The following is a 25,462-nucleotide window of genomic DNA, read 5'->3' on the forward strand; positions in this document are numbered from 1 at the left end:
TTTTAGATATTTTTGTATTTATTGTATAATATTTAAGGATGCATCGCAGCACACAAATAAATAAGTACTTAGTTAATTTGGTTAAGATTTATGGCAGATACTTTTTTTTGCTTAGGTCAAACTGGGTTAAAGAACAACAACGACTGGAACTTCAACGGTTCAGTTCTCCAGTTCCACCTTGAGCTTCAGGTGAGTTGGCAGTTCGTTGTAGATAAGGGGCGGTACACGAGCTATGACGAAAGAGAAAGAGATGATGGGTTGCAGAGTGGGCAAAGGACCATTGCCAGAGGGCCAAAACGAGTACTCACTGTTGCATTTGTAAACCAGATCCGACCATATAATCATCTCTTGCGAAAAACAGAAAACGCCCAAGCGACCGCCCTTCAGGGTAAGCGTGGCATCGTAGACATTGTGCGAGTCCAGAATCAAACGGGCTCCCTCATACATGCTAAAAGCGAAATGCAAAATATGTTGCTTCATTAGTTTCCATCCATTTCATTTTCTACAAAAACTTACCGCAGTCGGATGAGACCGATCGCGGGTCGATGCACCAGGGACCATCTGTATGAGGTCTTCTCCTTCCAGCCGGCATTCATCGGATCCTTCCAGAGTAGTCTAGCCTGTCCTGGTGTATCGCCAGCATGCCACAAACTATTGCGCAACATGGATCCCGGTCCCGTATTGCTGTCAATGAGCTTTATCTGCACCCCTGGCTCGGCGGAGGCGCGGAATGGTGACGATTGCCAATAGGTTTGAGTTCCCTTCTTCCACTGCACCACATAGAACTTGCGATTGCTCTGATAACTGAAAATAAATCCCACATAGTCATCGTCCGTATCATCATTGATGTAGAAAGTTCCCTCAAAGTCAACGCCTCCAAAGGAATCACTGCCTACTACCAGTCCGGGATCGGAGTTTAAAGTTTGTGTAATCTCGGAACCATTTCCATGCACCTCCCAGTTGGGATCAAGCTGAGCATCGCCCTCGGGATCGAGCATAACCGAGCGTATAGTTCGGAAATCTGTGCGATGTATCATCGAGTTATTTGGGCAATTATCGATGATATTTGGAGTGCCATCGTCATCCTCATCATCTTCGCAGATGTCACCTTTGCCATTACGATTTGCATCGAGTTGGTCGGGGTTTTTAGCCAGTGGACAGTTGTCTCTATAGTTAGGAATTCCATCGCCATCCATGTCATCGTCACAGGCATCGCCCTTGCCATCGAAATCCGTATCCAGCTGATCAGAATTGCTGACCATTGGACAATTATCTTCCGAGTCCTGTATACCATCGTCATCACCATCGATGTCGCTATCGCATGCATCTCCCACCAGATCCATGTCCCGATCCTCTTGTGCGGGATTCGGAATTGTGGGGCAATTGTCACACACATCGCCCACACCATCATTGTCCATATCCGATTGATTGGGATTACTGTCATGTGGACAATTGTCATACTGATTGACGACGGAATCATTGTCCATATCATCGTCACACTCGTTGCCCATGCCATCCTCATCCGCATCCAGTTGCCGACGGTTCGAAATGAAAACACAATTGTCACAGGCATCGCCAATGCCATCGTGATCCGAGTCCAACTGATCGCTGTTGTAGGCAAATGGACAGTTGTCCTTGCTGTTGACCACTTGATCACTGTCCGCATCATCATCGCAGGCATCGCCAATGCCATCCAAGTCCGCATCCTCCTGACCCGAGTTTGGCAAGTCAGGACAATTATCCCGCCTGCAGTGCGGCTCCGCACAGTTAAGCGACTCATCTGGCCAGCCATCCAAATCGCGATCACGTCCACAGATCTTTCCGTTGCCCGCCCAACCAACGCTGCAGCGACATTGATAGTGATAGCTATCCGTGGGCACGCATTCCGCATTCCTCGAGCACACGCTGCCATCGGGGCAGAGATCTGCAGCAGACAGGCAGCTAAAAGTGCCATTGGCAACATAACCATCGATGCACTGACAGCTGTAGGATCCCTAAAATAAAATGTTAAATCTGCTGCTGAAGAAATTGCTTCCCATCCTATACTTACAACTGTGTTCTGACAAATGGAATGTTCTGGGCATCTGAAGAAACCCATTTTGCATTCATTAATATCTTCACAAGTTTGCTTTTGAAATCCTACGGCCAAATAGTCAGCAGAATAGCCTGATAGTAAATAACAAATTAGTTATGCAATTCAACATAATATAAATATTTTCTTGTCCTACCATGAGCATGAATGCCATCAAAGCCTGGCGGGCAAGGACCACAGCGGAAGCCGGGATTTAGGTTACTGCAGGAAGCGGATTCATCGCAAGGTCTATAGAGAGAACATTCGTCCACATCGTGGCAGGTTGTGCCATTGATTTTGTGGCCACGCGGACAAGAAATGCACTGGAAATAGGGCGAGAAGCCTAACTCAATGCACTCGACACCTGTTGAAATAAATTAAATTATAAAAAAGATGTTTAATAAAGCATATAAATTATAAGAAATGATTAGGTTTACATAAAAAAGTGATGTTAAGTTAGCAAATTGTTAGGTTATGTTTGCAGAAGATTAAAGAATTAGTTGTTATAATATTATTCACCTATGCTAAAACATAACTGTATCGCCAATGCAACGAAAGTAAAACGCGTAACAGGTATGTTTTCAAAAGCAAGACCAGAAAATGATAGTGAATAAACATGAAGCGCAATGAAATTCGATAATAGAGATATATAGGCATATGAAATATGATTTTGATAGATAGAAAAAAAGGAAATTTATTTACCAAAAATTGTATCCAAAACGCAGCTCATTAAATTCGTTTATTGCTCAAATAAAACAACTTTATTTAGATTTTTATTTCTTTTTTTGGAAAAGTATCGTATAATTTTTATTCACGTTTCATTTTACAGAGGGGAAATGGGCAAATTTTCGTAACACGCTTATAAACTCCACTTTCTGGATGGGTTGGGTCACAGAGTATTAGAAGAAGTTCTTTCTTTATGGTTTTAGTCCATTATTTTAAAGTTTTATATTTTTCTTTAGAATTTTATTTAAATAATTTTAATTGTATTTTGTAAGTAGTTGAAGAGTTCTATTGTTACAGGACGATAATACTTTGAATAGACTCGATTTGCCAATCATAGAGCTTACGACTTATGACTATATTTATTAAGTGATTTATGATGTGCTCTCTGTCACTCTAAGTACGTTAAGAATTTATAATTAAATTATAGGTGCTGTGCTCTGATTCAGTTTGTTACAACCGAGTATTTGCGTGCCGAGAACTGGCTCTGCCTCTGATAGTGTTGCACGTTATGTGTGGGCACTAAAATGTTGCCTAATAACGAGAATGTATTTATGCATTAATATCGTGTTTATATTTTAAGAACAAATTAAGCGAATTCCACCCACTGCTCTTCACTCTTTATTATTTAACCGAATTCAATTAGCCAACTTCCCATATAGGGTATAACATTCCAGCACGCCTCAAATATGACTAAGTACCCTACCTTCAACTTTGTGTCTCTCTTTCTGTCCGATCTGCACTCTAATTAGCAGCCTTGTTTCACACATTCATTGAAAATTGCCCAGGTAACCTATAATTTTCAAGGGATTTTCAATCAAAAGGCTACGGCGATTTCTTTTGAGCTCCAAACTGCACATTAATAAATCAAACAATCGTGTGAATTGTGTGCGCTACCAGGAAATGCTTATGGCATTTCAGTTTTGTCATGACTAAGAAAAATCAGAATTAAATCTAAATGAGAACCACAATAAATATTTATACTGAAAAGTTCTCTGTCGTAAAAGAGACTTTGTCTGGCAATTGCTTTTATTTGAATGTACTGTATCTTCATACATAAAGTATTATTATATTTTACTCATCTTCAAACCAAACTTTCAAGTTGTTTAAACTACCCACACATCTGACTGTAGCTCAAGGCACGACAAACTCAAATTAGCCATAAAAATCAGAGAGAACAAAACGTGGCTCCCAAAAAAAAACTTCACTACTTGAGACCTGAACTAATCAAAAAGTCAAACAGACCGCTAAAAAGAACAACACTCACACACACATGAACAGTTCGTTGTTGTTTATTGACTTACCTGAGGGGCATGGTGTGTCCAGACAAGGATTACGTATCGAACATGTGCGTCCATCACCTTCATAGCCAACCGGACAGGAGTCACACTGGGCACCGTTCACAGTATCGTGACACTGAACGCCTCTGCAAAACGGGGGGGGTAAAAAGTCCAGTTTAGAGGTATATTCGTAGTATGTGGAAATAGTATAAATAGTAAGATATGCATATGTTGTTATTGTTTACTATTATTAATACTGACTGACAGTCAGGAACAAATACTCATAGCTGGGACCAACAAAAGGTTGTAGAAATAACCGAGTAACCATACAAAAGGCAAATTTATTAATGATGTTTCAGCTGGGGACACAGGGAAACACGGGAACACAAGAAAAGGTTACAGTAGAATCAGACCCTCTCCCTGGGACACAAAAGCACCGACAAAGCGCAGCCAATGACCATGTGTTTGAGGTTTGAGGGGTTCCAACTTGGATTTTGGGCATGGCTTTGGTTTTGAGGTTCATGTTCGGGTTGTTTTTCGTATATGCTGCACAGGAAGAGCGAAGGAGGGCCGCAGAGAAAACAAATTACAATTACAAGAAAAGGTTATTAAAAGCCGTTGCGTACAAAATAAATAAAAGAAGAAGAGACCAGGTTTCTTTTCGGTTGTAGTTCAATGATGTCCATTCAAATGGCCCATGGCCAAAACAAAAGTGCAGTTACAAGCTGGCTGGCTGCTTGGCTGGTTGGCTCGAATGTAAATTTCTCTTTATGGTCGAGCGAGTAGAGTGTGGGATTCGCTTATGGCTTCTCCACATAATATTTACATTTACATATCATGACATGGACATTAGTTCGCATTCGGCTTTTACGGTTAACTTTGCCACAGTTGCAAAACTCTCCCAGGACATAACTCATTGGCAATCGCTCGTCGCGAATTTCGCCTGAAGAACAACAACTAGCCAACTACTGTGTCCAACTGACCCAGAAGCCATTTGTTGTCATATTTTACGACTAAGCCCACAGACTTCAAGTCAAAAGACATAGATCCACTAACGTCTATAGTCTAGACCATGTGGGCAGTCCAAGGGCCAAGTGAAGTTGCAGGCTAAAGCACTGAACCGTCAGGTTCCCATAAATATTGCTCCGAATTATTCTCATTAAAGTTAACAGCCATTTTATGATATCTAAAATTAGTTTTGCCTTTAGTTTTTCTAAATAAAAATAATTGTAGCAATGGTGTTCAAAAATTCATATCACGGAGATACATCCAAATAAACAAAGTTACAGCAGTTCTAGTTTCAAATAGTATTTCTCGATTTTCAAAAGCAGGAAATGTAGAACAACCACATCAAACGACAACTGTCGAATAGACAAAGTAGACAACTACAAGTAGTGCCCTATATGGCAGATGATTATACAAAGTATTTTAGCTCCCACATCAAATGTTCAGAAGTGCAGAGAACACTCTATAAATAGAGCTTGGGCAGAGTATAAATGTATAAAAGAATTTAACAGATTTCTATATCATACGAATCTTTTGAATAGTTTTATTTATTGAGTGTTCACTGTACAGAATTGCGGCGCAATAGGAACTCAAGTGCTGTAGGACTTACGCTGTGAGTTGATGGCCAACAACACTTGTTAAAATTGTGTGTGAGTGTGTGTGCGTTCGTCAATATTTTGGTAGAAGCATTTGGCGGCAACGCGCAATTAGCAAAAAAGTGTTAAGTACTTAAGTGGCAAGCGGCATCGCGATGAGGCGGCGCTGTTGCTGTCCATGTTCACGTCCATGTCCAGACTCCATCTCAAAGTGTCAGGGGTAAAGTCACAGAGGTGAAGAGAGTTAGTGTGTGCGTTTGTTGTGGTGCCACAAAATGTTGCGTAGGGGTTTTTTTTCGTTGTGTCCGGCACTTTGCGCTTTTCTGCTTTGTTTCAGTTCAGTCGACCATATTGTCTTGACTGGAGGAGCCGGGTCTTGAGATCAGCATCGGCTTCGTTTGAGTGCTGGGAAAATAGTTAGCCAAGCGCATCGAGGAACGCATTAGCATTTCTGCCACCGCCCTGGCCTGCCATCCCTACCCGCTTCACCACTGCTTCCCTCATCGGCAGTTGCATCCCACTCCATTCAAGCAGTTAGCATGACGAACCCACTTGCCGTTTGTCTTGGTCGTCTTGTTGTTGGTGTTATTCCTCGTTCTTTTTATTAACCACGCATTCATAATTCATAATTCCAATTTGCTGCTGCCTGGACTGGACTGCAGACGCTCTTGCCGTGTTTTGTGCTCCTCCTTTGGCTCCTCTGCTTGAGTCCAGTTCAAACACTTTGCCAGGCACCACCCAAAAGACACAAAACCTTTAGACACGGACCTCGGGACACGAGTGCGACAGACAACGGACTGAGTAATGTGCGAACATGGATTTGAAGTCATGCAAAGAAGCTTTTAGGCCATTTCCATTTGGCTAACGCGAAATGAGCCACAAAACTTCATGACATGAGGGCTGATTTAAGCCTTTAGCTGAGTAAAAGATGGCTCAAGCGATGAGCTTCTGAATATGAGCGATTATATATGCGTGTATGCTTATATGTATAACAATAAAAGGAACGAAAGGAATGCAACAAAATGTTACACTCACAGAAAAAAATGTTGACTTCAAGCTGTGATCATTTGAATATTTTATAGTTTATAGAAAAAAGATTACAATAAAAATTATTTCAGAACATTTCAATCTCGTATAACTAAATTGATATTAATGTCTAAACTCAATTGCATACACAACAATATAAATAATGACTAGGCTCTTTTTAAAAATTTCTTTCAAGCAATTATTAAAGAATAACTTAGTTTTTACTCAAGCTTTATTCATTTTAACTAAAATTGTGAAGCCCACATACCTTAACATTAAAGTGAGTCTTCTACACCATTTATCCTTAAAACTTATTCACATTCAACAATAATTTCTTTCACACTTCACAATCTGATTTCACAGTTCATGCTAAATTGAAATTATTTGTCATCGCTTGCCTATAGATCTCAATAAATTTCGCTTTTAGAAGACGTGCTGAACCCATTTCTATAACGTTCTCTTCCTTTCTTTTCGCCAATCATTGAATAATGCTCTCCAGATTGTTATCTATTATTGGAGCTGCGATTGCTGGTCGCATTTATCCCACCCAAATTGCATCTAATGGTAGCGCATGCCATGCAAATGCATACCACTTACTCCTAACAACAGAAACACTTTACTCCACTGCCCAGGCTCTCCCTTAAAGGAGTTGATGCATCCATCGCAACGACAACAACAACAAGAGCAGCCATGTGGCGCAAGTCTTGGACAAACTACAACAAACTGCCATAAAGCGGCGTTTATTTTGCCACAGGCCACTTATCTGTGAGGTTGGCAGTAGGTTGTCTGCTGGCTCCAGCTTCAGCTACAGTCTTTACTCTAACTTCAGTTCGAGTCCGGGCTTGGTCTCAACTTGGTCTTGACTTGGCTTGTTTTTGTTTTCATTGCAGCGCCTGCACTCACCATACAGTGACAGCATTAAACAAAGTTTAGCTCATTTAATGTATTCTATTTTTTAAAGAGTGTTGAAAAAACAATTTTAAAGAATGTGGTATTATTTTTAGAATAGAAGAAATTTGTGTAGTGTTCAATACAAGTAGATAAATCTTTATTGAACCTGTCAAAGAATTGTTTGAAATTAATTTTATAGAATCCAAAAATTAAATAAATTACTTATACATTTAATAATGTCAATGCTAACACAAATAACGCTGTTCTAATTTATTGTACTACTCCAAGAAATGGATTTTGAATATTAAATACTTTTCTTGCATTTTTCCCCACTGTGCGGCACACGGCACAGTACGGGCAACGAACCAAACGAGCAGCCAGAGCCAGTTGGCTATTAATTTGAATTCAAGCAGTCAAACGCTGGCTCAGTCCCGGCGCACGGCGACACAGTCAACACAAAAGCAGCAACAACAACAAAAGCAAGCGCAGCAGTTGCAACAACGACAACGTTGACTTGGAATCAATGGCTCCACTTTTGCGGCGTGGCTGTTGCTTTTTTCGGTGCGTAGGCGAACTCGATTCGCGGCTGAGATATGCGTTCCACCGAACTTTGATGTTGCTGTGAACCAGCTGCCCTCCCCTCTCTCTCACACTCACTCGCTCGCTCGCTCACAGACCGTCTCCATCTCTTTCTCAGTCTGTCTTTGTTGTGGAGGAGCTGCTTTTACCAGTCAAATGTTTGCTGTAAACGTTTTGTTTTGGACCAGGCCTAAGAATCTGTGGGAAAGTTGCCATAATCAAATGGAATTCTCTCCACTAAAATTGTTCACAACATGTGTATACACATGTTGCAAGCTGAATACTGCATGCCTCATGTGTTTGCAGCTCGAATCAGCATCCAAAATCTCTATCTAAATCTCAATCTTGGCCAGCGTAATATAATCTCTCTTTCTCACTCGCTTGATTGCATTGCTGATTATTTCATCATACGCATAATTTAAATTCAACAACAGCTTCACTCCTCAGTCTCAATCTCAATCTCAGTCTTTTTAGATTGTGCGTTGAAAAGCAGTGAAACTTTTGATGGCTGGTTGGATGTTGCCTCCGGCTAAGCAATGATTGGCTTTTCTAGTTAGGGTAACTTGTGCGGAGGGTTTAAGATTTAGTAGGACAGCTCACTTTGGGAAATGGAAAGTGCAACTCACCTGCTGAGCAATAGGGTAATAATAGAAATGTCTGACCTTATAAATATAGATTGACATCCGTTTGGAAATGGGATAGAAATTATAACTAGATAAATGAAGTCAATCCTATTGCACTTTTCGTTAAATGTTTTGATTTTATTCTCATCGTAAATATTATTGGAGGAAATGCAAAACTTAATGCATAACATTTTGATATACGCCTCTATTCTTAACTTTAATATGTTTATAATCTATAGAAATAACTTCTAATATTATATAAGACAAAAACTCTGCAATGTAAGTTCAAGATTATTTAATTAGTACATAACTCATTTTTAATTGGAAAATTCTATGTTGCATGTTCTGCCAATAAAAGGAGTCGCATAATAAAATTGTGTAAATTAAACTAACATATTATGATCAAAAATCATATGAAGTAGTGAAAGTATGACTGTTCAAAGTTCTTTGTAAGCCTGTCCCATTTACTATTATATTCTCCAAAAACAACATTTAGTAAGTAAACTGATATTGTTGTGGTATCCCATCGCAGAGCAGAGATCAATGTTCATTAACAGTTTGGTGGGCACAATGAATATGATTTGGTCGGACCAAGCCCTTGTGTTGGCCGATGATAATGTTAGACAGAGCGCACAACAAAGGATCAACAGGTGTGCATGTCATTAGCTCAAGTTTTATGGCATTTTAATAGAATTGATCTTGGCCATTCAAACTCGGACTCACGAGATGTCAGGCAAACAAAGCGTTGACCATGTTTAACTATGACGCCGGCTACAAACACCATTTCATGGGTTCTAAATTAAAATGATGGTGTTGCGGGGGGCAAGATGGCTATTGTTTGAACTGTGGTATGTGACTTGTGTATACTTGTGTGTGTGTAAGAGTGCGAGCTTATCCGTTTGCCACACGCATTGGCCACATTTCATCGATAATGAAAGATGACAGTAACGAGTCGGCGATGCTGACAACATTTAAAACAATTTTATGCAAATTAAAATAGGGTCGCTTTGCCCAGGGCGCACCCAGGCATAGACACCTACAATACACACACACAAACACTCAGATACAACTGTTGCCCGTTTTCAATAATTTACACAAATTTATGGCCAAGAGCTGCTTCCCCTGCGCGTGGCCAGGCGCTCACTTGTTGTGTCGAGTGCTGCGCTATGAACAGCATCGGGTTTAGGGTTCTCACATTTCACAGACCGAAATCACTTTAAGTGTTTTGACACAATGAAGTCAGTCGGTTCTCAATTCTCTTCCACTCGCAGTCACTGTTCTGGCTCTGTGCGGGTTCCCCACACATGGCATATTTAACTAATTTATGCGTCAGTTTCAAGTGCCATTTGTGGTCCAGACCTCACAACTTACCGACCGACCTCAGGCTATACTCGTAGCTATAGCTTCTGCTTCACCTATGTCTTCTTTCATACTGTCAATACATTATTGCAAACGGTTTTGTTGCATTTTGTTCAACAATTTCTACAAAATATCTTTCATCTCTACAACCGTTATAGTTTTGTTTAACATATTTATGACATGTCTATTCAAATTTTAGTCAACCATTAGAATTGATGTTTTTATTAGTCAATATTCTGTAGCATTCTGCTGTGGGTCTTATGCATAATAGTCTAATAGACTTGGACACTTAGAAACTCAGCAAGAACCTGCTGCTCTTCAGTTCTCTTCCGGTTGAAAGACTAAACTTCATATGGGCTGTGGGTGCATTTTCGACCAGGTTCCGCAAAACGGCAAGAGTCTTGGATTCTAAGGAAATGGAGCTACTTCCAGCTGTGATTCAAAGTAGTCATCATGTCAGCGGGTGTCTTAAAAGAAGTGTCTTTTATTTGTTCATAAAATTAAATCGTGCTTAGAACGTGCTTTTGACTTAGGAGGGTATGTTTAAACTTCAGAAGTTTAATAATATTTGTAATAGTTAGCAAGCTCTAACATAAGAAAATATTTTAAAATCTGTCATTTCCTATATAGAGTCAAACTCCTAAGTGCCACTAATTGTTATGCTACAGAGAAAATATGTGTAAATTGTAAGTCGCAGTTACAGATTTGAGGAATTCTACTCAATATAGCTTTTCTTATCAGCTTAGTTAATGGCATAAAGTAGCCCATAAAGAGCGGTTAAATTAAGCCATTCTGCTGAAGAAGATTTATGCTTAAAGTGATCAACTTTGAATGGCATTAAGTGGAGTATCAAGAATTGTTGTGCTAAGCTCTTAATCCGACAGGGGATTAGGCATTTTGCATACTGCGACTGTTACTGCGACTCTGAATGTGACTCTGCGATTGGCATATCAAGAGTCTGGGATCTAAGCACTTGTCATAAGGGTCTATCAAGCCTAACTAATGGCATTGCGAAGACTGTCATTCTCTGCGCTCTTTTTCATTCCAGGTATCATTCAGTGTGAAGATGAATTGAGATGTCAATGGGCAAACACTTCTCAATCATAGATATGAAAGTCTTCAGAAAAAAGCTTCGCTTGGCTGCATCATTAAGCCATAAACAACATCAAATTGCCATTAAGGCTATATGCAAATAATTGCCATCTACAGGAAAGAGAAGAGAGAGAGAGCGTGGATCTTCTGAACGACATTTTGCGTGTGGCGGCGCCTTTCAAGCGTCGGGCGTCCATCTACGTCAAGAGAAGAGCATGACAAATACAATTAACATGGATGCAACGGCCACGCCCATTAACAACAGTGAGGACAACAGTCTGCTGGTTGTGGGATATATGGGACTGACTCGTAACATACATATAAAAGAAACTCAAGTTAAGGTTAATTCTTGTCATGCAATTTTACTTACAGAAAGCAGGGTCTGTCGGCGCAGCTGACGCCCGGTTTGCAGAGTTTGCCATCGCCAATGAGGCCGGCAGGACAACGGCCGCACCTGGGTCCCGAGGCACTATCATGGCAATCAACGCCTGTGGGCAGTAAGAGTTGCAGTTGATCGTTGAGTTGAGAGTTAGAGTTGAAGTTGAAGTTGCACTTGAAGCTGGGTGCGTCTCACTTACCAGGATAACAAGGATTCGCAGTGCGACAGTTGGGCTCGAGTCTGATGTTATTATCGCCACTTGGCTCCTTGCAGCCCGCACAGTTCTCCAAGAGCATGCGCAAGTAGGCAATCTCCTGACGCTGGTGGGCGACGTCTTCACGCAGCAGCTTAACCAATGCCAAGAGATCACTCAGCGATCTTGCGAGGGCGTCTGGAACAATGAGCACAAAGGCGCAAACAAAAAAATAAGAGTTTAAATAAAGCAACAATAATTCATGAGCTGCAGTTGCAGTATAAGCGTTTAAATTTATATAAGTGTGTGTACATAGTATGTGTGTGAGTGTGTGTGGGAAGCGTTCAGGCGTCTGACAAGATTAAGGCCTAACCAATGCTAAAATCGCACTCATTTTGAGCAATCGCCCCTCTGTGGCCATCGAGCCTCACCGAGCAATTCCTGATTGCAACCTAATCCGCTTTGCCGCTTGGACGACTCTAAGCCTGAACCCACAGAGACTTGGGCCTCAATATCCAGCTGCTAATGCGCCGCGTTTTAGCGCTCTTTAATGCATTGCGACAACGGAGTTGAGCACCCAATTCGATCTCACCGCACTCAGAGATGCTTCTCCCCCCACGTTCACGATGAATCACAGTTACCGCCACAGTCACGATCTGTGACTAGCATTTTAAATCACAGTTAAGGTTATAAAAAAGTTTATTTAATTGTTAACTTGTATTTATTGCATAATTAATCACTTGAATCATTCATTAATTGATCCAACATATGCAATGCTCTTGTTTTATTGCTCTTCATTAACATTAATATTTACAGCTATATTTTGATAAACTTTTATTTCGTTACTAACTATAACATAATTTGTATATTCTAGCAAATCTTGACAGTTAATTTTCTATATATCATAAAATTTCACAGCATTAATATTGATGATGTGTTCTAGAATAAATCCACGAATTCTGAACTCTTGTTTTATTTTGAACTAAAGTTGATCGTAAAAAATAAAAAATTTATTAAGACACTGCTTTTTTACGACCTCTGAGTCATCAATAAATGATATTAAATGATTCACATTGCTTGCATATGTCTTTTACACTCTTTTTCTCTGCAGTTATTGAGGTAAGTAGCTTTTGGCTAAGCCTCTGTTAAAAGTGTGCTAATAAGCTCTTGGCTCATCTCTAAATCTCATATACTCGTATATAGGTGTTGCATGACGCCATGCTCGGCACTCGACAACAGATAACTAAACTAGTCCAATGTTTCAACGGTTTCATTTTATCCGTCCGTTCGGCTGTCCGTGTGTCTTTTTAGCTGTTTGAGTGAGTTTTGTCAACATTGAAAACGCCGCCGCCGCCCAAACGCATCCGTTGCTGCCATGAAAGGAGGAAGGGGAGCACATGCATATAGGGGTGCAGTGAAGGAAGGGGAGGGGAACTTGGGTTGTACACGCTGCGATCTACGATCTTGTTTGTGGTGTGTGCAACCTTCGTTTCCATCTCGACGGCGTCATTCATTACGTTTGCCTTTGCGATTTACCATATGCCGCCTATCCCATGAGTGTGTGAATGAATGTAAGTGTGTGTGTATGTGTGTGTGTGTGGAGTGTGTGTGGGGGTACAGAGCGTGCTACCAATTTGGCGTTTTGCACTGAGCTAGATAAATAATAATTATGCTTGGGTCGACATCGAATGAAACTGCACTCAACAGCACTCAAACATCGAAACCCAAACCCAAAACCCGAACGCAGTCTCAGTCTCTCGACTCCGGACCAAACGAGTGCTCGAGCTTATTCACGGGTTTTGTATCTTTGGCTTTGGCTTTGGCATATCTCTGGGTTCATTAGTGTTGTCTTTTCAGTGGGCGATCCATGCTTGTTTCTCTGTCACTTAGCTGCGACTTATTGGCAGATCAACATGTGGGTACTCACATACGTGTACATATGTTTGTGCTCGCAATCGTATATAGATATCTACTCGTAATGCTTATATAGCCATATACGAGCAGTGTAATTAATTGGCTGCAGATTTGCATGGCATTATCGCATTAAGTAACGACACTTATTGCTCTAGCCTTATACAGATTCAGAAAGGGTAAGCACAGAGACGACGGCTGGGAGATAGATAGATGGACATAAAAAAACGAGCTTAGCTTCATCGAACAATTGACAATTGTTCACAACGTCGACTTACAGGTAAATCGTAAATTATTAATTGCTAATGGCTGTAAGCAATTATTAATCCGGATCTTACGTTATTCCCTTTTCTTATACAGCATTTTAAAGTATTCCTTTTCACTTAACTATAGAAGGAGACATATATCACAGTTGAATTTCAAAAAGCCCAACTTCCGCGAATTCGATCGCTGAAAAATTTCACTACTAAATATAATTTTTTAATCGAACTTTCATTACATTAGGGGTTACTAAGTTACTAGTTACCTGAAAAACAAAATCTTTTTAGTACATATTTTTAAGATACAACACGATATCAACTGCCTCTGTATTTTAAGACGCCTTTAAGCCAAGTGCTATCCCACCGAAAAAAAACGCTTCCAACTCTTTACAATTTTGGCTTAATTGAATTATGTACCTTGACTGACACAAACGCCAACATCTCCGCAGAAAGATAAGTTAAGTGCAACGCCTCATAAAGGCCACCGTCCCACCCAAAAAATCACAGCTGTTGATGGCCCACTGAAATGCTGTCAAAAGTCTAGACACGCCCCAAAAGCGTCGAGTGTCATCGACTTGCTTTCTGACTTAACTGGCAAGTACACAAAAAAGGGAGTATTATAGCCTACCTTCACAATCGCCATGCATGACGGGAATATCGCCACGTTCCACGTCTGTAGGTATTTCGTGTTGTCGTTGATCGACACCGTCCCGGGCCAGAGTTGGCTCGTGATACCAATTGCTGCGCACATCGCGTTTCTTGTTCTTCTCTGCAATGAAGAAGGAGAATATTAGGAGTATGGTGGGCTGAAGAGCAACCCACAACTGATCGATAACTTACCACGCTCGCTGATCTTGTTCCGCAGCATGCGACGATTGCCACGACGATGCAGTCCCTTCTGGCAGTTGGCACGTTGCAGCGAGTGCTCCATGTCTGCATCGAAGTGCAGTGGATATTTGCGTTCTCTGAACTGTGAAGCAAACATTAGGTCTAAGTAAGATCTGTTTGTCTTTCAAGAGATGGCTACACTCACCAGCTTGATTACTGGATCGTCCATTTGAGTATAGAGCTTGGCCAAACTCATGTCGATATCGTGGTAGGTGCTCGCCTTGCAGTCCACAAACAATGTGATTCTATTCTTGGCAAACTGCAGGGCCAAAGATCGAATGGTGCTCGTCTCATTGATATTGGGTATGTCAAAGTTGCGTGACTCGGTTGCACCATTGGCGCTTATGTCGAGCGTAACGCGTTGTTGCTTGCGATCCAGGAAGAAGGACATCTTATGCTTCAACATGGGAAAGTCAATCATGAACAGCGCCTCAATCGAAATGTGCAGCTTGCGGCGTGGCCTGAAATGCGGTTGAAAAGTGTGTGCAACAAGTTGTTAAACAACTGATAAGCTCATCATCAAGGCTAAGCTGCAATTTACCTGATGTGTCGAGTGGATATGACGACATCGCCTTTCCTGATGAACTGCTCCAACTCGGCAGAGGCAACTGCAACATGACAAGAGAGATAAGATAGTAGGAATGTTAAACCTTTCAATATCGGGGAAGTGAATTCAAGGTGAGGAATAAGACAAGATAACAAACCTTTCTTACAGAGGAATATTTATGTTATTGGTCTTAACTGTCTTTTACGCTTGCTGATCAATTTTAAAAATAATCTATTTACAGTTTAATTTTGCTTTAACTAGCTCAAGTGTGTTCCCTTCATTTTAATTCTGATTACAACTTTTAACTCGAAGACATCTTACACGGTTCTCTCAGTTCAACTATAATACTTTCAAATTAGTTTTCATTACATGTTAAGATTATAATCACTTTAAGTGTACAATAATATTTAGTTTATAACTAATAACTTGCTAATAAACTTGAGAACTAATCTAACACATTTTCCTTTCTTTTATAACAATCTTTAATGTTTTTTCCATTACATTTTTAAGTTGCTTTTTTGATTTATAAAGTCATGTGTTTATTTTAAAAATTTTCTGCAACATATTTCTATATTTTTAAGCCCTATGATTGATTTGTAGAATATCTGTTTTTTTCTGCCTGTTTTTTTATATACTCATATTATCATGATATCTTTTCAGCCTAGACAAACTTCCGCTTTGCAAGTGATAGGCATTTACACGTATCGATTACAAAATCAACATGGAAAAAATCAAACACTGCCAGTGGACATTGTTTGCTAATCCTAGACGGAAAAATCTTTGGCACTTGCTCTATCAGTTTTCGCGCCTGCCAGTGATGATTACAACACTTTGAGCTGTTTATTTTGGTCAGCAACTGAACGGCTAATCCAGCCGCATGTTGACCCAAAAAAAAACAAAACTGAAGAAGGAAGAAAAAGAAAAATTGAAAACTGAAAACTGAAAACAGAAAAGTGGAAAGCAAGCAGATACATGACATATTTGCACAAGAGATCGAAAAGACTCAAGACCCAAAGACATCATGTGTAAGTATGTAGAATTTCACGCATTTGTGCAGTTATTTGTCATGTGTAGGAGCTGTGCTTTGACAGGCGTATGTGAAGTGACCTTCACGATATCGTGCCACACTCAGTTGGAGTTGGAGTTGGACTCCACATGGCGATCGCGACTGCTTCTATGACTATGAATTGCAATTGCAATTGCAGCTTGGTCAGCTCGTGATCGGGCAACGCCAACGCCATTTATGGAGCAGGGAGGTCGACAACAAGCCGCAAATGCAACAGCATTGCTTATAAATGACAAGAGACGGACGGCGTTGCAAACGTTGACGTTTACTTGGCATTTTCTGATTTACATAAATCGCTATTTGAGTTGATTTTTTGGGCGATGCCAACTGTCCGGCAAATATTTACCCTGCGGCCCCTCACTCTTGTCTGGTGTGGTCTGGCTATCGCGTGTTTGCCCATAAACACAACGGTAAACATAATGCGGGAATGCTGCAATGTGCGGCACTGCACCACCTACCTGGATCCAGTGAGAGTGATGCAACCTCCACAATCGCCAGGCCCAATGCGGCCAATCCAACTAGCAACACGCGCGACCAATTCATCGCCTCGACTCGTCTTCACTTCGATCTGATTTGTGCCTGCGTCCGCTGTAATATAAATAAAGTGCATAGCAAACAAGAGAAAATCAATGAATGTCAGCATGTAAAAGTTTATATACCCTATCTTTTTAAAAACTAAATAACATACATTAAAAGAATACAATATTTTAAGTGATATTGAAAATGTATTGACTTTGTAAATACTATAAAATTTAAAGAAGTCACATTGATACGTATTTATATTATATATAAAATGAAATAATTATTTTATTAACATTAAATAATATCAATTATAATATATATTTTCATATTTCCAATTTCTTACTAAATAGTATAAGGCAAAAAAAAATATAAGTTGGAAAATACATTTAAAATATTTAAAACTAAATTAATAATTTGCATTTTTTTTTTTAATTTTCCTTTTTTTTATTTTTAATTGAACTTCTTAATAAAATGCATATACCCAATTCAACGCAACAAAATGTAGACAGAAGACGCTCAGTCGGTGGTTGTTTATTTATGTTTAAAAATAAAAGCCCATAAAATGCATTGTGGCTGCCCCATAAAATCGCATAAAAATAATAAATAAAATTCAAATTAAATTGTTGTAACCAGTAAAGAAAAATATAAAATAAAAATTTAAATGAAATGTATTCGACATTTTTCAGATTCTCAACACGCATTTTCTTCTGCACAAAACAAATATCTTGCTCTCTTTTCGGGCCGGAAGTGTTGCTCCGGTATCACCTATATATACGAGTACTAAATATATATATTTCTCTGTTTCTTTATCTGTCTATCTGGCTAACTATGTATATCTTTCATATATGCGGCCATCTGTGGGCGTAATAAAGCATTTGCAGCTTAAGTTTTTTTTTATTCTTTTTTTTCCACTTCTGTTGATTTTCAGTTTCCCGAGATTTATGTTGGATTTTTGCAATCATTCTTTCGTCGGATCGTGTTAGTTAAATAAATGTTTAGTTGATGTGTTTTTGGAATTTAAGCTTTTTTTTCCTTCTCTGCGCTGCTTTTTCAGGTGCGGTCACTCAGCGGAAGCGGGTGAGGAAGATGAAGATTTCTTTTGTGGCACTTTTTTATGTGTTTCTGACTCTATTTCACTTGGATCTGATGCGAGAGATATGGCATTCTTATTTTAAATATTAATAAAAGAGACGAGAATAACTCTTCACGCAGCTGGATAACATTAAAGAGTCTGATAACTTAGAAGTTTTACGATTTCCGTGGCATTTGCTGAAACTTATTTCCGTTTTAAAATTCCAATACGCAAATTAGAATACACAATGTTAGCAAAATATAGTACATCCTCTGGACAAACATCGCATCTCTGGTGGGTAATAAACTTATTGAATATTCTTTCTGTTTTTCTTCAACCATAATTAATGCATGTGTAAGTTGTGTATTAGTTGATCTCCGACTTGGCCATCTCATTTCAATTACAAGCCATAAATCGTGCTTTTAGCTAGTCAACTGTTTATCTTATTGCTCCATTACCACATTCCCTGCAATTTCTTCAAACACGCTTCTAATTCCAGTGCCCAATAAATAAACCCGTTGCCAACCACAACAAGTGCTACCGTGAATTGAAGCAATTTGTTATCGGGTGCTTAAATCTCTCGGTGATCAAAGCCTTCAAGAGCAACAACTTTATAACTCTCGGATGGAAGTTGGAACCTACAACCTGGAAGCTGTGCTATAGTTTCACTAACTAATAAATTTTGTTGGAAATACACAAAAATTTAACGATCGATGTAATAAAATAAAAGGCCAAGTAAGTGCACATTAATTGGCATTAAGGTAGGAGCAATCGTAAAACACAAAGTTGGATCGGGAAGTGTTATAAACCACTTGTAGAGCACCAACAAATAAGTACGACATAAATCTAGTTGGTAAATCTTAGTTCTACTAGACAATTTTTTCTATTTTCCTATTTTTTGTTATAAACACAAGAAATGTGGTCATCTTCACAGCCACACGGCCTTTTTAACTTGGCTATAAAGGGGTCCCAGGAATGTGGTAACGGTCGCGGCAATAGCAATGTCGTTATGGCCTTAAAAGACAAGAACTCTAGAACTTCTGCCAATACTGGTTCACAAAAAACTTGAGTGACAGTTATGGATTTATAGTGGCAGTTAGACTGTAGCCATCTCTGCCTCTGTGTCTCTCTTTCTCTCTTTCCGTTCATCTGGTTCTAGCCATGTTTTAGACACGCTCTCTACAATGTCACTGAGTCACAGGCACAAAACATATGCCATTTATGGTTATATTCGCAATTGCGAATGTTACAACAGACTTTACCAGTTCGTTGAATCTGCACTCTCGAGCTGAGAGCTTTTCAAAGTAGTTTAAGGTTTTTATGTGCCACTTGACAGAGTTTATTGAGACTTAGGATTATATTAAGGAATAATTGGGATTATGTACTTAGCTCAAACTGCTGGTGAAAGAGAAATAAATATTGATGTAGTACCTTCGATATTAACGTCAACCAAAAGAGTACATAAATAACAGCACATTTCTAGCAAAAGTTTGGAAAATAAATGTACGTTATTTATGAGAGTAAGAGGCATTGGGACATATTGATATATAGCTTCATGTGCTATGCGACCTATTGACTTCTAATTATGATTTGTAGACTCAGATTCTGATGCTTTAGCAAATTTTCAATAATCTACAGAAATCCAAGAAGAATACCACAAGTTCAAGGCATTTTCAAATAACAGGCTTCATTTATTCTCACAGTAGATAACAGGATTAGATCTTATAAGATCATAGCTCATTTCCAAGTACTCCAAAGGGGTTATACACAAATCAGGTAAATCACTTTACGTGCTCATCGAAACGTATAAACGGATAGTTCATAGTAAAATGCTACTGAGACTGCTAAGAACCTTTCCCACCAAATGTCAATCGAATACTCTAAAAAGTCCCCAAAGTCTGCACGCACTATGGCATTAAACTCATAATCCCCAGTCCAAAATTTATTAAATACTTTTTAATGCCTCCCGGTGCATACGAAGACAGATCTCTGTCCAGCGCCCACGTAGTCAGCTTAATCCCAATACGTCTTCAAATGGATGACAGCGCGTCGCCATTGAGACGCCGTCTCCCATCAACGTAATAAAGCGCACAAATCAAAAACAATGATGCTGAGGTTTAGGCATATACGCGACTATATGTACAATGATTGACATTTAATTAAGCAAAGGCAAATGCACACGGAAGCCGCGACGACGAACACGTCGACGTCGACCACAGAAACTGTCACCCACTGGCCGGGTTAGATCTCTGTTGATCTAAGTCGATCGATCGAACAAGTTTGTCGGCATCATGACAAAAGGCGTTTCTTGTTTATCATCATTGGAAATTTGATGCTTATCGGAAAAGATTTCCAATCAGATTAAATGGAAACTGGCAAGCGCCCTAAGCAAACTGCGAGCGGGTTGCTTTTAAAGTAAATTCCGAAGGCATTCGATAAAAATAAGATTAAAACCCTATGCAGGTATTACTCCAAAATAGTTAAGTTATTTCACAAAATTCCTTCCTTGAACAAAAGATGAAAAATGGTTTTATTTTTTATTTCATAACAAGTAAAAAATCGCTCGAAAGAGAGAAAGCTGCTAATCATTCTCAATAAAAGAAAAAAGTGCCAGTATATACCAAATATACTAAATTTATATACCGACAAAATACTAAAATATATCATATCATTATATTTCATATAATGAAGTACTGTGAAAAAGAATAGATTTATAATTTATAGGCTCCAAGATCTATTGATCTTGGCTTTAACTTCTCGGCAGTTGATCCTGATCGCAAAAATATATATAGACTTTATGTATAGATAGAGATAGCTTCTTCTGCGTGTTACATATATTTTTTGCTACCCTATAAGTCTCGGGTATAAAAATTAATATTCAATTATGATAATGCCTTTGCTTTGAGTTGCCAATGGCAGATCGAATAATCAATCTTTCTTTGTTAATCGCAAATGTATTCAAGCATGTTCATATTAATATTGTTTATATAATACATTTGTTTAAAGTTATTGTTTTGATATAATAACTAAGCAATATTTTACAGAATATTTATGCTTTACAATCAATGTCTGAAGGCCGCAAGATAAACTATAAATTTATGATTGTTTTTGTGATTTTCATAATGAAGTTGTAGCCGATAAAGACAAGAACAACATCAACATGACTCATCTGCATTTACTGATAGTTGGGACAGCCCTCGGTATGGCATTAGAAATTCAAATATTTTGACTGCGGCATCAGTTGCCAGCATGCAACATGTGCCCCAAGTCCCCCAGGGCGATGGAAAAGAGCGCAAAAAACGCGATCGCTGCTGCTACTGCAACTCAGTTTTGCCATGAGAGGCTTTGAGGTTGTGTGGCGTGTGGGTAGGACAAGTTTTTCGCGCTCGTCGTCGACGTCGTCGTAGTCGTCGTAGTCGTCGCCCCAGGCGTCGTGTCACTGAAATCAAATCAGCCGCGTTTAAATGCTCAACCGAAAACTCAAACTCAGCTTCCAAGTTGAGCTCCAAGTTGGAGCTGAAACTGCTGGCAAACCTGCTGTCAGTTGCTGGTTTGACACGGAAAGAAACGACGCTCGGCGCCTACGCATCTCAAGACCCGGCCCCAGTGAGATACACAGACTTGGAGATAGATCGATGAAGAGTGCGAGAAAGATAGAGAAACGGAAAAAGAGTGAGAGAGAGAGGGAAACGCAACTAAGCTGCGCTTAGGGAAATTCTTCAACGGATTTTCATTTGCAGCAAAACTTTCTTTGGCTTTTGTTTAATATTTCTTATTTTTCCTCACTTTAATTGAAAAAAACTGAACCGATTTTCTATCACCGTCGCCGTCGCCTTCGCATTTAAGTTTGACTTCGAGCTGGGCTGATAAATTGGTTTCATTATGGCACGAGCATAATAGATTTTTGTATAACTTCCGGCGCAATTTGAGTGGAATTTGTATTTATGTAAAAGTGTCAAGATCCCAACGAGTTCAATAGCACTTGACTTTGACATTTCTGTATTCAGCTTTTCTATGCAATATTTTTCTATTGATGTCTTTACGAATCTATTTAAATTTTGGTTTTTTTTTGTTTGTTGTGGGATTTTCATGAAAAATGCAGTAGTTGACAGCTGAAATGTTGGCCATTCAGCTATTACACAAACCGATTTCACACTCCTTTTCCGTCTCATTTCATAATATTGAAAGGTCTGTCAATTATATATATGAGTACGGTGCTGATTTCGGATTTCTGGTATGGTAATTGCCGCCTGCCAAGCGGCTCAATCAAACAAGCAATGAATAAGAAAAATAAAAACAGATAAAAAGCTGCATAAATTGTCAGTGTAATTGGGGCAGAAGGTGGTAAATTATGGCTTTCAAATATCATTGAAATACGCCAACAACAAATAACAAAACACATTTGCAAATGACAATTCTATTGAAATTTATATTGCAGCCAACATTTTAGTGTTCTATATAATCATTTCAACTGTCGTCTGTGGATTCTTTTGATATGACAAACAAAAGAATTTTAAATTTTGTATTTATAAAGATTTTTATAGAGGTGTAGCCACATCAACAGTATCATCATTTATTCCGTGTTGTAAATCAAAATAAATCTTCCAATTATATGGTAATATAACAAGTTTTTATTTTCGTAAAAAGTCATAACTTGAGTTAAGCAAATTCCGCAGCTCTTCAATCGGCAGCAAACAAAATGGCTGTAAACATATTATTAATGCCATAAACAACAATAGAATATGTCACAAATCTAACAGCCATATAATCATGTGATTATCTATGTAGCTTCTTAAGACACACCCAGTCAATTCTCAAGACGGAATATTGCGTTTTAATTCAGTTAACACCAAACCGCAAAAACGTTAGGCCATCCAATCAACTTTTTATAAATGACATTTTAAGCGTTCGGTGAAGCGCTTAAATTGGCGCCACGTTTCTCAATTTGAAAACAAAAAAACAATGGCAACTATTTTGAAAACCTGTCAAAACGGTTTAGAATATGTTTATGCTGTAATTAAGCCAAAAATCGAAAAGCTATTAACTTACTTTGATGAATCATTAAAATAAAGTTTCGTTTCAGCCGAACTTGAATCACATCTGACGCCCGACAATCAAAACAAAAAACCTCCATTTCGATTTGAATTGCAAATTTAATGTTGGTGCCGAAATGCAGTCAATACAAAGCATTAAAATTTGTATGCCTAATCTGAATTTAAATCTGAATCAGCAGATCATGACTTTTACTCAAGACGATGCGCTAATTTGTTTGCCACAATTTTCCAGTTGATTTGCATTTGTTTATGAACTCATAACTTGGAGCGGAAATATCATTAACAGCAATATTATTTATGTTTTAATAATGCCGGAGGCACACTCACCAAATATGGCCAACTCTATCAACCACAATTGTATAGCTAATATATTCAAAATAATAAAAAAAAAAAAAAAACAAAGTAATAATAACAAGCTAACCACACTCTCTGAGGAGACATCGTCGAGGCAGTTATAAATTGTTATGCTAATTTCAACAGTGGGCGTTTTTTAATTGAATTGACTGAAGCAGCAAGCAGCAACAGCGAATGTCGAAATCAAATAAATATATTATACAAATTTATAAGTATTCATTTGTAAAAAGACGCTGGAAACATGCTCGCATTTGGTTAGATTGTCGCTAGAGCAAAATAAAGTGGAGAAAATCGCTTTAAGCCAAAAAGGAAATGCCAAACAAATTGTGGCTGCCGTTCTAATACCTAATAAAATATTTACGTTTCTACTCTATAAAAATGGAGTACTTTTCATCTTTATTAATTTTCGAGTCCGATTATTATTTCTGTTCAACTTAATGAGTAACTGAAATATCATTATAAGCACTAGAATTTCTTCATTCAGTACATCTTCTCAATAACTTAAAAATTTCATGACGACAACAACATAATAAACGTCAAAGTTCTGAAAGTCTACAACCAGTATCCTAAATCTTTTTCTCTTTTCCCCATTTCTGATAGCAGCCAATTGTCCTCCGCTTGAGAAAAAAAAAACATTTTAATTTGCTTTAATATACGACTCGTAAAGTTCAACCTGCTTTGAAAATGTGTGGAAAGTCGGGTAATTAATAGATTATGACTAGGCTGTGGTATTTATGGCGCCATTCCAGATAAGGCCAGAGATCTTCAGATTAATGCACAGACGTTGTTTGGCCCGTAGCCAAACTGGGTGTGGCTAATTAATATGTATCGATACTGTTTGAATTACAACAACAATTAGCATGATTTATTATCAGATATGGAGTCGGTGAAATGCGAGTTTTCCTCAGCCGCATAATTATATTCATAAATTGGTCAATTAATACGACTAAAATTACAGATAACTGAGAGTTTTCAAAAGTATTTGAGTTATGGCGGTTAGAATGGGAGAGTTGAAATATTTGAATACTCAGATTTTCTTCTTTAAAATTAATGTTATGCATCTCAAAATTTTAATATAGTGTATTAATTATAATTTTGAAAACGCATAGTTTTGAATCTCTATACTCAGGAATTTCCTGTACTTTCAATTTCACTTTCATCTTGCCACCCAAATGCAATGACTTGTTTAACCCACTTAAAGCGACGTTTTATGGCCTTAACACTCACCTCTTTGTCAAGGACGTTGCACGTTTAACGTTTCCGTTTGCCACTTGGACTTTCAACAGCTATGGGTAGGTAGCCGCTTCTCACTCACTCGACTTGTACTTAATTCAGACAGGGGCAACTTGAGATGATGCTGCCACCACTTATTGCTGTCAACGTAAATGTATTTAGAATAACAACAAAGTTGACTTGAGTTATTTTTATAGTTGTTGCCACACACTTAATTTCCTGAAATTTTCGGGATATTTATTCACTTGGTATAAGATCAAACAAAACTTATCGAAGACTCTTTTCTATATATTCAACTCTATAGAAATCGTTAATAAAACGGATGCATTAAACAAATTTTAAACCCTTTTTCAGAGAGACAACATGCATAAACAACACACAGACACTTTACACACGCGAAGATCTTCTCGATTGATTTTATTAGAACGAACGGCACACGCGACGCGACGCGATGAAGATGACGACCGATCCTCCAGCGATGGCAACGACTGCACAACTGAACGAACCTGTGGATGCCAGTCCGGTGTGTTCGTGCTAATAAAAATTAAAACACTTTTATGCTATTAACAACAAGAACGCGAACCGTCGGCAAAGGCGACAGCGATGGCGATGGCGAAGCCACCTTGACAGCCAAATGGGGGAAATGTGGAATGATGGTGCTCTTGGGGCGTCTGTCAAAATGCACCGCGGTGACAATTTAACAGTCGTCCGTTTCTGATCTGTTGTAGATATTTGTGT

The 25,462-nt window shown here is 38.8% G+C and overlaps 1 protein-coding gene across 2 annotated transcripts; it reads right to left on the minus strand.

Moving 5' to 3' along the window:
• Positions 1-24,853, minus strand: LOC133848002 (cartilage oligomeric matrix protein). Of its 2 annotated transcripts, XM_062283402.1 has the most exons (14): positions 24,719-24,853; positions 16,948-17,077; positions 15,418-15,484; positions 15,022-15,337; positions 14,829-14,958; positions 14,617-14,757; positions 11,824-12,015; positions 11,616-11,733; positions 4,099-4,220; positions 2,229-2,435; positions 2,051-2,166; positions 517-1,994; positions 309-448; positions 1-230 (listed from the first exon to the last, which is right to left on the minus strand). In XM_062283402.1, the coding sequence occupies exons 2-14, from the start codon at positions 17,030-17,032 to the stop codon at positions 160-162; spliced, it is 3,183 nt and encodes a 1,060-aa protein (XP_062139386.1). In that variant the 5' UTR covers positions 17,033-17,077; positions 24,719-24,853; the 3' UTR covers positions 1-159. The 2 variants fall into 2 exon arrangements, with proteins under 2 accessions (XP_062139386.1, XP_062139462.1); XM_062283478.1 differs by lacking the exons at positions 1-230; positions 309-448; positions 517-1,994; positions 2,051-2,166; positions 2,229-2,435 and adding an exon at positions 3,036-3,328.
• Positions 24,854-25,462: the final 609 nt, after the last annotated feature.

The sequence above is a fragment of the Drosophila sulfurigaster genome, chromosome 2L (genome assembly GCF_023558435.1).
Source record: "Drosophila sulfurigaster albostrigata strain 15112-1811.04 chromosome 2L, ASM2355843v2, whole genome shotgun sequence".
Lineage (NCBI taxonomy): Eukaryota > Metazoa > Arthropoda > Insecta > Diptera > Drosophilidae > Drosophila > Drosophila sulfurigaster.

Bases quoted from the DNA above. Each gene is read 5' to 3' on its own strand.
- LOC133848002 (XM_062283402.1), bottom strand. From the start codon at position 17,032: ATGAATTGGTCGCGCGTGTTGCTAGTTGGATTGGCCGCATTGGGCCTG. The intron at 14,959-15,021 runs GTGAGTGTAGCC...TTTGCTTCACAG, and splicing joins ACGATCCAGTAATCAAGCTG to TTCAGAGAACGCAAATATCC. The intron at 231-308 runs GTGAGTACTCGT...CTTTCGTCATAG, and splicing joins TCTGGTTTACAAATGCAACA to CTCGTGTACCGCCCCTTATC.